Source organism: Ammodytes marinus (assembly GCF_949987685.1).
Source record: "Ammodytes marinus genome assembly, chromosome: 5".
Classification (NCBI taxonomy): Eukaryota; Metazoa; Chordata; class Actinopteri; order Uranoscopiformes; family Ammodytidae; genus Ammodytes; species Ammodytes marinus.
The window spans coordinates 28,352,416-28,370,748 of record NC_137234.1 but is presented as its reverse complement, the minus strand read 5'-3'; the positions used below and the strand labels follow the sequence as shown (position 1 = coordinate 28,370,748).

At 40.9% G+C, this 18,333-nt stretch overlaps 1 protein-coding gene across 1 annotated transcript in view; it reads left to right on the top strand.

Annotated features, from left to right (window-relative positions):
* The first annotated feature begins 1,990 nt into the window (after positions 1-1,990).
* Positions 1,991-18,333, top strand: part of chka (choline kinase alpha) — a 27,703-nt gene continuing 11,360 nt past the window's right edge. Inside the window, exons 1-5 of the mRNA XM_080028057.1 lie at positions 1,991-2,516; positions 6,730-6,838; positions 9,059-9,112; positions 15,670-15,783; positions 16,659-16,792. Coding sequence (XP_079884183.1) covers positions 2,281-2,516; positions 6,730-6,838; positions 9,059-9,112; positions 15,670-15,783; positions 16,659-16,792 — 647 coding nt within the window. The 5' untranslated portion in view covers positions 1,991-2,280. The remainder of the gene's footprint in view (positions 2,517-6,729; positions 6,839-9,058; positions 9,113-15,669; positions 15,784-16,658; positions 16,793-18,333) is intronic.

The following is an 18,333-nucleotide window of genomic DNA, read 5'->3' as shown; positions in this document are numbered from 1 at the left end:
GCTGGTGTAGGCCCAGGTGACAAGCCAGGTAGGCCTACATAGAAGTCATGTCTCAGTTTGTGCCTTTCTTGTTACACAAAGGTGTGAGGGGGGAAGGGGAGGGGGCATTTTCTGAATCTCAGACAAAGGATTTAAAAAAAAAAACACCCTGGATACTTGGAGCCATATAAAATAGGCCTAAATACATATTCAAACTGGATGTAAAATAAAAATATTATATCATGTTGATTTCCTAACCTATTTGAAACATCAAACTTGACACAGTGACGCAGTGTTTTCCCAAGAGGTGACTGACTTTTGTTTCATCAGGATGTGTTCATGGACAAATACTACACCACATACTATACCACTGTGGTGATGTTCACAAACATGGCACACTGCTGTAAGTAATAACGCATGGTACTAACGTGCTGATAAACATCTCCTCGTGCATGTTTCAACAAATCCAAAATAGTAGTTTCGCAAAGTTATTATGAGACTAGGAATCCGAGTAGCTCGTAGGGACCTTGAGGTTTCGCACAAAGCCTGAAAAATGTTGAAAGTAAACAAAACCATGTTTGTCTAGGCTACAATGAAAACTCCACTTGTGTGTTTTGGATGCTGTTGAAAAGTGTATATAACTCATGAATTACTCATTCAAAGCAAAATACATAGCTTTTTGTTGCAGTTTCAATGCCGCACACAATTTATGATGCAAACATGCTTGACATTATGTTATAAAGTAGCTATCACATAAATAATAAAATATAAAAATATATTTTTTTTAGTGTAAGTGGAATAGCTATGCATGTGCAATATCAAATCTGATGTAGGCTAGTATATATCCTTAGTTCAAAATCTTGAATGATTCTGCTCTTGATATTGACCAATGTTATGTTAAATTTCGCCTGTGACCATCTCCTCACAGTCATAGTAGTTACAGGCTGCTGCTTGACAGTAGGCTACAAGTATATTTCTCCCTTTTTTCCGAACTTTATTAACAAAATACGAATACAGTTTGGGCAGAGGAAAAATATCTTGGCTAGATAGATCTATTCTAAGCTGGTATTTTCCTTTTAAATGTGGCGTTTTGGGCGACACGTAACAGCTGCACATTTTCCAAATTATCTTCTATTGTAGCTTAGTTGTTGTACATCCAAATTGGTGTGTTTTCACATAAACATATATTCAGCTGATGCTTCCTAAAAAAACTCTCATTGAATTATGCCTCTCTCCGTTAAGTTCCTAAGTTTTAAAGTCTAGTTTAGTCTTGTCTCTTAAACCTGCAGTGTGTGGAATTTTGTGTTTTATTTCCTAGCAGACTTTGTAGAAAATAATTGTAATATCCATAAGTACGTTTAATTTAGTGCATAATAGCTGAACATTTTTATTTTATTTATTTTTTTCCCTTAGAAAGGGTCTCATATATGTCCATATTTCTCCATACCTTGGACCAAGGCCTTGGCGCCGCCATGTTGGAAGCGCCATGTTGGAAGCGTCATAGTGCATAGAATGTCATCAGGTGCATTGATTATAATTTAGAATTGTTCTTGTCCTTGAAGGCCACTGTAGCTTATATTATTATTCAAAAGGGGTGGGGTTACCCAGGGAGCGTTGCATTCTAGAACTTTCTAGAAGTTTCTTGATGATATTGATATTACACACTGCACCTTTAAAGAAAATATAAAAAGAAACACAAGAGTTTCAGTAAGAGACCCATGAACTTTTTCCTGTCGTAGCCTACCTATATAAAAAAGAAGCGCGTCAGGGAGCATTACCTACTTACAGTATTATTATTTTTTCTTTGGATAATGTCTCGTGAGCTATATAGTCCGATAGCCCCTGAAGGCACCATCTGGTTTGTTGCGGTCCTGCGGGGGCTGTGTCGCGAGGTAACCAATGAGCGAAGACACGTCATGTGACCCCTCCCACCCCGCCCTGCACGTTCTCTTTTTAAAACAGACGTCGTTCGTACTCATTCAATTCATACTGTATTGTCTACCTTGCCAGATAGCGGTCCATATTGCTGTCTCTTCTGTTGGACCACTGACGTCTCAACAAAGCCGGAACGACACTTTGCATTCTACCAACGAATAATAAAGAAAAAGCCAACAAAAAAAAACTACAAGAGATATTTACACAAAGAAAATAAATTTGTAACGGAATTATCGAAATAAAAAAAACCTGCGTCACAACCCAGAGGATAGCCTGCACCAGCTCAGTCGCTCAGTGGGCTTTCATCTCAGAATATTTCCGTTTTATTTGGGCTATTCTTTTTCTTTTTGAAAAAAAAAATTCAAAATGAAAACCAAATTTATCAACGGGGTTTCGTCTTCCCCTTCCATGTCTCTGGGTCTGCTGGTGACTGAGAACGCACTGCAGGTCCAGCCCGCGACCGTGGAGGACTGTAAGGAGCTGGTCCACGCCGACCAGCCCGACCTGGACACCCAGGGCAAGGCTTACCTTTGGTGCCGCGAGTTCCTCCATGGAGCCTGGAAACGCCTGGCTGAGAACGATTTCCAAATCACCATCATAAGGTAGGGGCCTAGTTTTTTTTTTGCTCGTTTTTTATTCATATTGGCCCAGTCGGTTGAAGCGATGCTATAATAAGCAATCATAATTGCCTAATACTAGTGATAATAGACTGGATGTGTAGGCTATAGCACCTTTAATACAATACAATCAGCTCAAAGTGTTTTACAGTGATACAATTAGGCCTACATGCATTACAAGCTTCACATTAAAGCTATAGTGCGTAACTTTTTCATATAGCCTTAATGAATGTCGGTTACATTCAAGCCATTGCCAAACGAGTTGACACGACGTTGATTAAGCCTATCATCTCCACAAAACTCGCTCTGTATTTCTCAGTGTGGCAGCGTTTGCACACTGGTGACGCCCCCTGACACTGGCTCAAGGACCGCTCCCACTAAATGTTTCAGTTGTTGATTCTACTGCTAAGAAAAAACCTGGACGTACAGCAGAAGGAATTAAATCCATGCTCGATCACCGAAGGCTTACATCTAATATGCAACAGTCATGGGGGTGTCATAAGTTACGCACTAACTATAACTTGAAAATAGACAGAAAATGAACATAGACATGATAATATAAGGGACAATAAGATTAAAGAAACATGAAGTGATTAGCACTGCAAAGAAAGCCAAAGACATTTTGTTTTAAGATGAACTAAGTAGAAAGACATTTAAATGCATCAGTCAATAAAATGAGATCTATAGGCTATAATAATACATCAATGAATACATAAAATATATAAAAACTGTATGGCGTTTTTTTATATTTTACCATAAATATTCTCATAGCCCAATCTTAGAAACAAGTTATTGTGTACTTAAGCTGAACAGACTGTACAGTAATGATGTCATCCAGAGGATAATGGACAATCACTAAGAAGGCAGCCATTGACACTAACGGTTGCCCGCTTGCCCGGGGCAAGTAAAAATAATGTTCGGGCAAGTTGAGATTGCTTTTTGGTTTCCCGGACGGGCAAGTGGATATTAGAGGGGTTGTCAGTAGTATAGGCTATTTATTCAAGTGTTTTAGAGTCTGCAAAAAAAAATGATGTAATTTTAAATATCGAGTAGAGTCCGGTCATCTTCAACTAAAGTGTTGTACCTTCGACTGTGTTGAAGAAACTCCTTTAAAAAAAAAAAAAAAAAAACCCCGTCCGCTGAGCCGCTTGCAGACGGGCTCGGCACCGTCTCTTCATTCTTCATTCAAAGCAGCGGTGATCTAGCCTGGCGCTACCAGACCATCGTACTTCATTTCATTTGTACAGAAGGTCTGGAAGTGCTGTAATTGGCAAACATTAACCCATTTGAATGCGGGTGTCTGTTGAAGTTTAAAACTATTGGATCTGCTCAGTGCCACTCTGGATTAGCCAACCAATCGCATAACGTTTGGTCGTGAGCCGGCTTCTGACGGTGCGTTCAGGGAACTCGGAAATTTCCGACTTCACTACATATTGTAGTCTATGGATCTACCGGTACCTGGCAACGGTAACTTGTTAGAGCCTAACGTTTAGTTATTTGGATGAGAAAGGTTGTAGGCGTCCATACTTTCCCGAGCAGATGCACTGGAACACAGACAGGTCGGAACTCGGAACTACCAAGTCGGAAATTTCCGAGTTCCGAGCGTAAGGGAACGTAGCATTCAACTGAAACTGGAGCGCGACTTCGACCTGTCGTTCTCAGCCACTTCCTCTGTTCGCTGATTGGATACTCAGAAGTCTGTTCGGAAAAATCTCACTACGCCCCACCACCAGACTGACTACTGAAGGGAAAATGAAATTTGGGCGGAAGTAGGTAGGCGGGCGGAGCCAGGCTAGCGGTGATCAACAAACAAGAGACTGTTTAGCAAGTCCGTAAATCCATATTAAAATCTGCAGGATAATAACTAGTTAGCTTAAAAAAAAAAATCCCAAACGGTTCAAATGTGATGTGTTCAGGTCGGCTCAGTAAAATGATTATTAGGCAAAGGTCAATAAAAGGACATCATGATGTGTTCAAATATAACATCAAGAATTTTTTTTTTTTTCGTTTTTCGCGAGAAGCTTGAATAATACAGTTTGGGTGAACAACTTGTTTCCCCAGCAATATAAAATAAATAGTATAGGCCTAAATATGGAATTATGACCTGTTTAAAGTCCTATCCTTAGCTCTGCTCATCTTATAAGCAATTAAAGCAATAATACCAGTTCTCTTTTAACAAAATTATGGAAAAGTATCAACAAAGATTTGGATTGTGGAGTCTTGATAATGGTATCAATATGAAAAGAAATTAATGATCCCCATCCCTTCTTACAGTATAACCGGGAAATAGCTTTAAAATGGTGGACTTTAATAATTTTATGGCAGACGATCACTTTTTGGCACAATGTGACCGTTTTAAATAAGTTAAATAAGTTAAATTTTTCTGAACACATTTGTGTGGAAGCCAACATTCAGCTTGACTCATAGCTAGACTGAGTTTTCTGAGACCCCCAAAACCAGGCCAGGTGCATGGCAAAAAGAGGCCCTTTCACGATGCTGCAGCAGGACCAAGCTCTTGGCTGTATGTGTGATGTCATGATATCTAGGCTTATATGAATTGTTGTTGGTTGTATGTGGTTAGGATGAGACAAGTAAGCAGTGATTGCATTTAAGAGATAAGGTTCGCTAAAATTTATATTTTAATAAGCATATATCACTGTTTAACATTTTTTTTTGTTTTTTTTTGGGCAAGTCTACACGACATTCGGGCAAGTACAACATTACCTGTACTTTCCCTATGGCAAGTGCTTTTGAAACCTTAGTGTCAACCCCTGGAAGGACACTGACATGAAGTCATGTCTGTTTAAGAGGGATATCACTGTGTCTACTATGATGAATGTACGTTAGCCTATGGAAAGAACTAAACATGATTCACTGTCAATGTGCCAACTCCCCAAAACATGACACATGATGACGGAAGAGAACAAGGTCAAATCTTGATTTTGAGTTTCAAAATTTGAGGAGATAGGCCTACAGTATTTGACTGCTTTTGTAGGTAGGCCTTAGCCTGGCTCCGCCCGCCTACCTACTTCCGCTCAATTTTCATTTCACTTCAGTAGTCAGTCTGGGTGTGCGGTGTATTCATGGGTTCCTGCTCAGGCAGATTTCTGCCGGTCCAATCAGCGAATAGAGCGAGTAGCTGAGAACGATGACGCGCTCCAGTTTCAGTTGAATGCTGCGTTCCTTTATACTCGGAAATCGGAAATTTCCGACTTGGTAGTTCCGAGTTCCGACCTGTCTGTGCTCTAGTGCATCTGCTCGGGAAAGTATGTATGCCTACAACCTTTCTCATCCAAATAACTAAACGTTAGGCTCTAGCAAGTTACCGTTGCCAGGTACGGTAGATCCATACACTACAATATGTAGTGAAGTTGGAAATTTCCGAGTTCCCTGTACAACTGAAACGCAACGTCAGAAGCCGGCTCATGACATACGTCTGCCCAAACGTGATGCGATTGGTTGGCTAATCCAGAGTGGCACTGGGCAGATCCAATAGTTTTAAACTTCAACAGACACCCGCCTCCAAGTGAGAGAACGTTTGCCAATTACAGCACTTCCAGACCTTCTGTACAAATGAAATTAAGTACGATGGTCTGGTAGCACCAGGCTAAGTAGGCCTACTACTGACTTGCCTTTTTAACATTGGTGAATTTCAAAGCTAACTCTGTTCTACGATGTTCTTTCTCTTCTAAATATGGTGTATTTAATTTGAGGCAAATAACAGTGGCACTTTTTTCTAATGAACTTCTATTCTAGTTGTCCATCCAAGTCGGTTTGTTTTCAAATCAAAATCCCTTCAGCTGATGCTTTCCAAAGACTGCTGATTCAACTCTCATTGAATTCTCCATCTCTCGGTTTGACCGAGAAAAGCTACCAAACCGTAAACAGCAATTTATGTAATGCAGTAAAGGTTTACAGGCATTTAGTTGAGCAATGTAAGGTGAGGCTGGAGTTCTACATTTGACGTCCTTCAGTTTTAAATTCTTTATTTTTGTGTTTGCTTTTAATGAAAATAATAATAAAGGACATGAGAGTTACTCTAAGACACCTAGGAACATTTTAGAAATCATGCCAAAAAAAAGGTTAGAACCTAGAATTTTCAGTATATAAATACTGAGAAAAGTGGAGTCTATACATGACAGTCCCTACATGTAATACTACATCATATTGACCTGCCGTCTGCCTGTCTTTCCTCCAGGGGTGGCCTGAGCAACAAGCTCTTCCTATGCAGCCTCCCTGACAGCGTGGACTCTGTTGGGGACGAGCCGAGGAGCGTCCTGCTGCGCCTCTATGGGGCCATCCTGCAGGTGCGAGACACATCTCTCAACACTTTGTCTTTGAGAAAAGAGCTGACTGCTGTTTCTGTACTGTACAGTAAGCCAAACACTTCACAAGGATGTGTGTCGTATTTGAGAAACTTGTTTCCCTCAGTAGAGTGTAGTTATAAGCCGGCCATACAGCACACACAAATTACAGCCAAAATGTAAAAATTAAAAAAAGATTTTAAAAAATACTAAACCATGTATAAGAATGTTGGGCTTGGGTCTAAGGTTACTTTAAAGCTTGAGTTGATAATGAGAAACCAGACGATAAAGCAAAAAGATAATACATACAACTGTTAGACGAGACAGTGCCACTACCAGAGGGCTGTGTGTGTGTGTGTGTGTGAGTGGATGTCTGCGGGTCAAATGCTTATGTTAGTGTATGCATGCATGTGCAGTTACGCGTGTGTGTGCGAGTATGTATGTGTATGTGTTAGCGCGTGTTAGCCATTGTTGTACATAGTGATGTACCCCCATGGCTGTACATGCATGTGTTCTTTGCCGTAGGCTTCCCAAAGGAGCGTGCCTTGGGCACTCTAGTTCCCAGGTGAACCCACCAAAAAACACGGTACAGTATGAGATCTCTGAAATCTCAGCCTAATACAAAGACGTTACACACACTCATATTGCACATCCCTGGTGTATGGTGGGGGGGGGGGGGGGGTAAACTAAATGGGCTGAAACACCTCTCCTGTCCGTCTCTTAATTGTTTCTAAATCCCTGCTCTGTGATTCTTAGCTGTTAAGAAGTCAGCTGATATTTTGACCTAGCTGGCCAAAAGAAAGCCAAGGATGAGTAGGCAACTTTTGTGTCTGCTCAGCTGTTATAAAAACAAACCAAAACAAAACAAAAAAAACAACCGAAATCAATAGACATTGGCTTGTTTGCTAAAAAAGCAGATAGCTTGTGTATTTGTCCCTTTTCCCTGCTGTTCGGAAGTGGTCGAAGTGCACAGAGAGATAGAGCCTCTTTATCTGCTAAGACGACATGGCCCGGTACGTCCGGAGTTCACACTGTGTAGTATTGCTAAGCGTAACGCAATTATTCCGAAGATAACCATTAAGTAAGCATCTGACAGCAGCGGCCATATTGATTTGACTTAAGTAATAGTTCAAGGACTTCAAAACATTTGTACAAGATCTCTGGACTAAGGCCTATTCCAATCTTCTGCTTGCGTTTCATTGTTAAAGCTGTGGATAACTTAGCACACCGTGTTTGTTCCGGTCTGCTGCGATAATTAAAAAGACAAGACGCAGCGATATATGGGCCTGCTCTGTTGCTACTTTCCCTTTTTTAAAATGAATTATTTGCAGCCATTAGGTGATTAATTTTCATGGGCACATTGCATTGACCACAGCCAGCACGAGGAGACACGCATTAAGTAATTAACTAAAGTCTGTGTCTTATCGCTAATGGCCGTATGAGTGGTTAGCTTTTATTGCTAGGGATGTGCGAGAGAGCAAAAGCACCGTGTTCCTTCACCAAGGTAACTGCAGCCATCGCCCGTCAGAACAGAGCCAGCTCTCAGGGATTTAGTGATGTCTAATCAAAAAGCTAATATGATTAAGGAACTCAGATGGCAGTATCAGAGTGCACATTTACTAATGATTAAACAATGCCTAACTGCACTGGGGGACAGCGTTTCTCAGCAATGAAGATATGTGAATAGCATGTTGGGTGATAAATTACATTATATCCCCAGCTTTTAATGTCAAAAGCCAACAGCAAGTTTTTCTAGTTGGGTGATTCTGTTGTATGCAGTACATTTCCTTCAGTTACCTATCTGTTCAGTCAGCAATTCTGGTGAATGCTTGTGGTCAAAATCCGTAAATATCTCCTCACAATCTGCTACCTGGTAATAGGGTCCAAATACACGGCATAGGCTCTGTAAACTGGCATGCAAACAAAGAAGTTTGTTAATAAAGAGGGCTCACCGCAGCTAGTAACATGCACATTCGTTTACACAGCCTATGCTGTGTATATCAACACTGTATTTATTTTCAGCACACACAGTACGGACAGTTGATGAGGAGATATTTACTATTTTTTGCTAAAAACAAGCATTCTCCAGAATCACTGACTCTCAACTTTAAGCAGATATCCTCTGCATGTCATATCCAAAAAGACTTGGTCTCACATAGCTATGTTTTGATGTTGACACTCACGGACTCATGGATAGTTCTTTCCTTTCTCTTTTGTTGATAGATGTCCTGTAATAAAGGGGATTCCCGACAGTCAAACAAAGAGAATCTCTTCCAAGTAAGTAACTGATGCTATGATGATGCCAATATACAGTATGTTCCTGTGTCATCCAGTGTCCATCCAGTCACCACAGCACCCACCGTGTCACATGTCATGTGTTGTTTCTTTTATCACTAAGAATGGGTGTTTCATATCTACATAGGAGCGTGGCCCCCCTCCACGGAGGCTGCCATGTTGCACTGCCATGTTTCTACGGTAGCACAGAACAGACAATCTTAACTGCTTTTTAGTGGGCGTCCTGGGGAAATGCACCTGTTGTCAGACTAAGAAGAAGTACTATAGAATAAATAACTAAATACATCTTCACCTCATCACTTGATATTGTGGGAAAACTTGAGGCCGTGGTGGATTATGCCATCTTTAGTAACTAGCTACAGTGTCCTTGAAGGCCACTGTAGCTTCTGTACATTCCCCAAACGGGAGGGTTAAGCAAGGGAGCTTTGCAATCTGGAATCTCACCACTAGATGCCACTTAATATCTCGATATTACACACTGTACACAACTCAGATTAAGAGACTATTATTTTGATGAAATCATCTTGCCTAAATTGAACTGCAAAATTCAACTGAGAAAATTCTATCAAGAATGCAAGACAGTATGTAACAAAGCCAAACTACATCTTATGCAACATATCAACAGTGTGAGTCACTGTTGACAACCTGAATTACTGTCTGACCTCATTCCAATTGAATTAGTAAGTCATTTGACCTGCATCATGATCATGTGATCACAACCCTTGACCGCCACGTTTCGAGGATGACTCAAGATGAGGTCATCAGGCAGTCAACTGTTGCCTACTTGCTACCACTCTGGCATATTTCCATCAATAATGCTGCTTGTCACCAAGCCTTGCGTGAGCAGGGAGGCTAAAGCAGAACTGGCCCAGGGTCAGTGCTTTGGATTTGCCTCGACTTGATCCCCCTTCTCTAACGATGCAGTCTGGTCAAAGTAAATCCTATTTGGATTAGACAGGATGACACTGTCTTTAACCAGCAGTAGCTTAGTAGCACATGTTACACTGTAAATGGCGTCATTCAAATTTCACTTGTCAACGCCGCTACCATTTAAGCTGCATTCTTGATCAATTCAGGATAATGTTTCCACACCAGTAATCAGTGAACAACAGCGTCATGTTATACTCGCCGCTATAGGGCTGAAATTATAATACGATTATTTGGATTATCGATTAATCGTCCCACGTCTCAAAATGTTGGCATGTTTGGCAATGTTTACTTGAAAAGTGACTCAAACGATTATTGAATATCAAAATAGTTGCATATTAATATAAAAATACTCATAGGGCATAATCCCTTCTGCTCCTGGTGGGCTTTTATGTCGGAAAATGTGCAAGAAAGTTCATTAACTTCATAAAACTCGAAGAAATAGCAAAAAAATCTGTGAATTATTAGTAACGGAAAACAGTGGTTTTGTTAAACAAATTTGTAGATGAATAGTGGTGACAATGACTTTTTTTTTAAGACTTATTACAAGTTTTATTCAAGCATTTTAGATGATGATTACCCACACATATAAACTAAAGTATACCAATAAATAAATGTATATATAAAAAAGGTTATCTATTGATTTTTAGTTTGTTTAAAGTAACACAGTCCATGTGAACACCAGTAGATCCAGACCAATATACTGGTCAACTCTTGAGTATGCTGTGTCTAGGTAACACAATACACAAAAGTGTTTATGGTTTAAATCTAAGCCTAACCCTTAGACTATTGACTGATGTGATAAGTTGGCATTGTTAATTGTCGTTCGGTGTTACATAACATTATGTGTTCATTCAAGTCTGTATCACTGTCCATTGACAAGAGCTCTCTTCTGCAAACAGAGGAACGAAACAAGTATGTCGCTGCAGCACTTTTCAGTTCAGGCGGTCTTTACACACTGGTCTGTACTTTGTAACTGATCCATTTACTCACTGGTTTGTTGACTCAAATGATACAGTAGATAAGCATTGAGGTCTGAGAAGCAGCAAGTCTTCAGTGCACCTGCCACATCACACCAAGGCCATATCTCAAAACTGAGTAGCAAACTGATATAGGACCAGTGTAACAATTTACAATGTCAACAAATACCCAGTAACAGTACGATTCCACAACCTACATCAGCTGACAGACTGAATGTGATATATAGGGTTAATATGACAGAAAGAGTGGGACTTCCTGTCACACAAAAAGGATATTTTTCAGTTTTTACTATCGGAAGTTTCTGTTTCCTGTTCACTAACAGGAAAGCGTGGGAAGAAGGTTTTTTTCTTCTGCGTGCTGAACTGTGACCTGGTATTCTACGTCTGGTTGATAATGAACTCTGATAGAGTGAGCCAAATAGACCAAACACTGCCTAGGATTAACAAAAGGTCGGAGGAAATGAAACCGAGGTTGAATGAGAACCATGAGGCTGTCAGACAATTAATGTGGAACTATGAGACAAAAATCAAGAGTATGACTCACATTGTTATGACCCACACAATTTGTTTTGCAGGCAGCTTCAGACGGACATTGCGATGGTGTTTTTATGTGCGATACAATTTTCTTTCTAACGTAAAGTTTCAGGTCAATATTCCCAGTGCCACGGTGTGAATTGACACCAATGGCCAGATCCACAAATGGAACACGCAATCCGCCCCTGTTTTAGCACCGTTTCCACAAAGTAATAAGCATTAATTATGTGCCATTGCTAAGGTTTATACAGTGAAATTATTTGTAATAAAGCAGACCTAATTGAATAATCCTGTGCTCAATCATAACTGTTACATTTTAAAATCCGATATAAACTCCCATTCCACTTCCCCCTGTTTCTAGATTTCCCCCATAACAAAGCTCAATATCAATTCAATGTCATTCAAAGCTCACACACTTTGAAGAGAGAGAGAGAGAGAGAGAGATTGACAGAAATAGAGATAGAGGGGGAGAGAAATTGCGCCGATTTAATACAAGGGTTGCAATGGTGTAAAATAGCACCACTATAACTGCATGTGGCAATCAGCGCTGGTCTTTGTGAATTACATGGTAAATGCAACAAGGCTTATTTCCATAGGAAGGAGGGGGGGGGGGGGGGGCAACTTTGCGAATAACCTTGCAATATCCCCTTATTTACGTGCAAATGAGACAGGTGCACCCAGGACAGTGTCTGCTTGGCAGTGCAGTTTGTGTGCATAGTATAGCAAGGGTATAGTAAATGCAGTATAAAGAATTGATCATTAAGGCAATCGGTGCACTGCAACACTTTTATGATTGGCACAGCTATGATAAACATGTTTACAGAGGTTATCCCTCTAAGGAGATCACACACAATACTAATCCCTGACTCGATACTTTGAACTCAACCCGGCGACTGAACTGATTGTGGACTTAGTACACAGCAATATGTAATGTAGGTCAGAACAAGCCAGCCGAAGCTAGCTCAGCATGGACAGAAGGTTGGTCCATATATGCAGGCTAGGCTGTGGCGGATGTGGGTCAGTGCAGCTCTAGTAAATGAGATGATGTACTCGCTGACATCTTGTCACATTGAGAGCGGAGGGATACATCCGGTAAGCCATCCCAGGCTGCTGGCTAGTCGTCTGGCTGTTTTCTTTGTCAAGGTGATTATGGTAATGTGGATCATTCTCATTGGAGGCTTGCTTGGGATCAGCATTCTGCAGCTAAGGCGTTACATAATGATGAGCAGCCTTCTCTGAACATACAGCATACCCTGGGAATGAAGCAGCATTTTCTGCACAGTGCTCAGGAGAGGAGACAGACTTTTCAAGGTTTTTTTTTTTTATTATTGTTCACTGTGTCCTGATTAAAAACTGAACATGCGTTTCTCCCTTTTTGGAGTGTACAGTAGATTTCCAATCTCACAACACATGAGCATCAGTGTCCTCTAAAGTTGGTGGCTCAGTACTGTTTTGTTTTGAGGAACTATATGCTTGCACCATGTTTCAATTTAACATCTAGAGCAGGCAGTATTGTTTCCTTTGAGCTTGCTTCCTGCTGGTTGGCCAGTATGAAGCACATTCTCTGGCAATTAGCCAAGACCCCCCTACACTCAGATCCAAATCTCTGTCTTTGCAGCAATTTATCTGAAGGTTATGCACTTAAAAGGTTTAAGATAGCACCGTGACGCATTAGTCATGGTGGATTGAGTTTACTCGGTTTGAAAGTGCTTGTTAAAGCCAGCAAACGTCTATAGATTAAGAATGAACGTTCAACTATATTGGAATAACTGGTGCCAATTTTACAATGAAAACGTGCGGTGAATAGAAAAACTAAAAATGTCTCGTATCGGTTGTCATTTCCTGCAAACAGAAGACAGGTGATAAAGAAAGCATTGGTTCTGATGATATATTGTATATCTTTTTAATGAGCTTCATTATTTAGCATTGTGGTACATCTCAGTTCTACGGGTTCGCTGGCAATTTAGTAAGTGAAGGAGGTTTGTGGACTTACAGGAAAACAAATAAAGCTAAAAAACAGGTCAAGCTCCAACAACACTGGATCCTATGTTTACCATGATGCAACTCAATAGGATAATTCACGTTTTCACACAGGCTTTTTCTGAAGACTGACAAAAGGACATAAAACAAGTTTTCAGAGGCTGACTAGAACTTAATTTGATGAGTAAAACTCAATTTTATGTGTAAAATCTGGCGCTAGATTAAGATAATTTAAAATGTCCCCATACAACAATGTTAATGTAATGGCCCTCAACAGATCTACTGAGGTTCACAACAACCACATTAAGCAATCAAAATGATCTTGTTTGCATTTTCATTTTGATGGAGCTGATCTGGAGGCAGTTATGTTATCATTGTTTGAGTATGACGAACTCTAGTCATAACACGAATACAAATTAAAATTGCAAAACACTTTCTTGCTTGCTAGCTAGCTAGCTCACTAATTCTGTCTTCTATGAAACTCTGCCATGCTATTAGAAATACAACTTAACTAATGGGAGTTTTAGTTTCCCACAGGATAAATCCGCTGTAGCATGACCTTCTCACTTTGACAGTCCTCAGTTTAGAGTTATCTCTCCTCTTCTAATTACCTCCTGTCTATTTAGGTGGGAAGGGAAGCCTTCTTTTTCTGTCTTCTCAAACAATAAAGGGAGTGGTAGTGGAGCCAGCCCATAGCTTTTAGAGCTCCAGGGATCAGGGACACATGTTTGCACTGGTATGAGGTAAGGTTTTCCCAGTAAACCTTGAGCCTCAGTCAGGCTCCAGACAACGTTTTTTTGTGTCTCTTACGATTGAAAGAAGAAAGACAAGGCTGCCCTGTGTCTGCTCCAGCAACTCCACCAGTGACCGATGCTCTTGAGTGCGCCGCCAACTCTTCCGGGAACTTTAAATCCAACCTCCTTGTGTTCTCCTCACCGCTCTGCCAGGCAAAACCCAACTACGGCATTTCATCTCATTCAAACCCCACTGGAGGCCTCTTTCAGAAAATGCACTGCACCCCCGCTAATGTTACCTCAGAGACGGCCTAAAAACCTGGGAAAACCTTGATTATTCACGTAACTCTCCTACACGGTTGAAATCTCAAATGAAGAGGATTCACTTTAAGCAGCAAACACCATGTTAAAGTTCAAATATATAGTATATAGTGGCTCGGAGGAAGCCATTTATCATATCCTTCAATATGCACAAGGACATCTGTATATCTGAAATCTGTAATGTGTTTGATCAACCAATTTAGATATGCAATACCATAAATGAGATTGCTAAACCTACTGAAACAATAAACTGGAACTATCCTTCAGATAAAAGAAGAGCTGTTCTAATCTTGGAATAAAAAAAAAAATTAATTGTAGTTCCCTCGTGATACAGTAGGCGTGGTTTGTATTGCAAATGGCATGGTTGGCTACGGCTGCGTTGGCGACTTATACAGAAGACATCAAATATGAGATGTAGACAGACCTCAGTTGTACACTTTGGCTGAGAAGCTACTACAAATGTACATCTCAAACACGTCATTTCAAACTAAACATGTGGGTCTTCAACCACCGTAAGCCACGGGTGTCACCAAAACAACCAGATCTGAAGTATTAAGGATAATAACTTTAAATTCGTGGTGCAAAATGGGCAGCAGAATTGAATATGTAATATCTAAAATGCAAAGTATTCCACGCGTGAGAAAATGTTTCAGGGAGGTCACAGAGAGAAACATTGGTGGGAGTAATACAGTGGCAGTTGTCAACAAGAACATCGGTAAACATGCGACTAACAAAAAGTCAATATCATTCCTGTTCTGCTGGTCTGTAGCAGTGCCGTCTGCATAGTTTGGACTATCTTGTGTGTTTGTTTAACATGAACCAAGCAAGATTTATTGTGCGAAAGGGGCTGACAGGAGACTTGCATCTGATCAGTCATGACTCTCAATCCATTCTACAGTCTTCAACTTTCACGCTTTCAGAAACGCTGTTCCAGAAAGAGCTTTTTGTCTTATTTTTCTACTAATGGGTGGTGGTGGTGGTGGTGGTGGTGGTGTGGGCTGTTGTTCACATTCTTAATAATGTTTAGCCGTTAAGTGTCTTACCGTTGTATGTTTGTTTTCAGGGGGCGGAGGCCATGGTGTTGGAGAGCGTGATGTTTGCAATCCTGGCAGAGAGGGAGCTGGGGCCTAAACTCTACGGTATTTTCCCCCAAGGTCGCCTGGAGCAGTATGTCCCTGTAAGTCAACATGTTGTTGTCCGTATGCACACGTGGCATAGATTGGTAAATTGTCGATATAATTATAATTTGTTGTTAGTTATATTGTGAGGTACAGTTTTTGAGCTTTTCACGATAGTCACGGCATCACAACTTCAATACCTAGTATGTGAATGCACCATGTATCATGGTCTGTGTGCTTGACCAAAAAGAGGGTTGATTTGCAGTTGTGCAGTTATTTGAATTAGTTATTTAATAGCAGGGGTTGAAGCTAAGCATCGACAGCTGGGGAATGAATGATACAACACTGTTCGTAGGTGCGTCTGTGTGAGGTGTACTGTTAAACGATGCATCATTGATCCATGTTTAGTGAGAATGAATTAACCATTAAACATCTGCTCCTCAGTAGCCACGCCTCATGGCGTTATCATCCACGGTATGGTTTCCACAGGTTTTTGAAATCATTTCAAAGTTACCAAAATGTACTTTTACATGTTTTTACAACATTAATATGGTGTGACATGAGACTCCGAAAGTATGAGAAAAAACAACCCTCTCTCTTTTTCTCCACCTCCACCTTTCTGAAAACCTGAAACCCCAGTCGGATTCCTTCCCCTTATGACTTCATTAGGACTTCAATTGTATCTTGTTGAAACATGGTTGTTGTACTCTGTCAGAAAGTGAACGCCCTTCTTACCATTATCCAAAAGTTCTTTTTATACCGGGATATCATGTAGGATCTCGTGACATCAGTAAACTGCACACAGCTGCCTCATACAGTAACTAACCAGGCTGGTCTGGTATCTTTGAACTAATATTAGTGTCTCTACATTCAGGTAGTATGTGATTTCATACAATTATTCATACAAGCATTTTCCACAATATCCCGTTGGCAGAGCCGTAAACTGGAGACCTGCGAGTTAAGCGAGCCCAGCATCTCAGAAGAGGTTGCGGAGAAGATGGCCAGGTTTCATGTGATGAGGATGCCCTTCAACAAGGAACCCAAGTGGCTGTTTGGAACCATGGACAAGTAGGTTCATTTAAGTCTCTTCTCCTGTCCTATCCCTCTGCACCTCGTATTCCGTTCAACTTATTGACTACATGAAGGTTTCCAATGAGATTCTGAGAAGATTTGAAACAGGCCCTGAGGCAGACAGCAACTGTAGTTTTTGAACCCTAAGATAGCAGGTTGCGTCGTCGATTATTTAATTCATACCTGCAAACTCGTCGCTTTTCGGCGAAAATCGCCGTTTAGAATCAAAATATATGACCCACGTGAATCGTATAGATCCGAAGAGTTTTTGTTTTTGGGAGGGGGGGGGGGGGGGGGGGGGGGGGTAGCGGCAGCTGCCAGAGAAGTCAGCCAGCGCTTCCCAGACTGGACTGTGTGGGCGAGTTACCGTAGTGTGAGACAAGGGAATATCGTTATCTTGGCAATAAAACATCTTTGGTAGACGTCATGAGTATTGTCCAATCAGCGTTAAGATCGGGCACAAGCATCACTGCTGCCGCTGTGTGTTCAGACTTTAGAATTGGCTAAAAGTCTCAATCAAAACCCTTTTGATAATAAAAAATTAGAGGCTTTGATTAAACACTGTCAATGCTTCAGAGGTTAATGTAACAGCCTACTGAAACAGAAACTATACGGAGGGACGCAGCTCACTGTAGCCTACAGTCCCTTTATTTAGTCGCGCTGTCAGTTTGCCGACATGGCTCTCTGTTAGACTCGAGACATAGAAAAAGATCGCGGAAGCCGTTCCCGTAGACAAAGTTAACGGGCAGGATATCCCCGACTGATTTCATCCATCAAACCACAGAGTTTTTTCTGAGCGGCGTCTCACTCGCTCACTGGGTCTCCCGGGTCCCGGTGATTTTCACCGTCACAGCGATCGACTCGCTGCTTTGCTGGGGCGGAGACTTTGTACATCACGGTCGTAGACGAATGTTATAACTTTATGCTGCATAGTTTGCACTGCACTGTTGACCCACACAGGACTCTTAAGTGAAGCTGACAGTTTAATGAGCGCACATTGCAGAAATGAAGTGTCTGCAGTGCGCTCACAATCAGAGCCGACCGACAGCCCCCCCGCCCCCCCCCAATTTATTTTTATTTTTTAGTTTGTGTGTTTGATATTAACATCATATTATTATATCATACAAAAAAAATAATACAATGTTTTGATCTAGATAGCCTAGTTAATAGCCCAATAATTTAATCAGTTCATCTGGGAGGTAATCCAAGTTTAACTGATCGCGTCACGTTCACGTCCAGTGTGTATTGAGTTTATTTAAAAACATTTGGAAATGGGGCTCAGATGCCCATGCACTGTATAACCTATTTCAGCCTCATCTGTGGAAAAAAAGATAGCTGGACAACAGAGTTCTTCTGCTTCATTCCTCTCACTGCATTTAAATGTATTCATTATATTACAGAGAAATATGTCCCATAAAAGAAAAAGAGCACCAAGCCCAACCCAGAGGACCCTGCATAATATTTTATTTTAAATGAACATTTTAATGGAAAATCCAAGAAGCTTCTAATTCATCCGACCCAGTGTCTCCAAATTATTT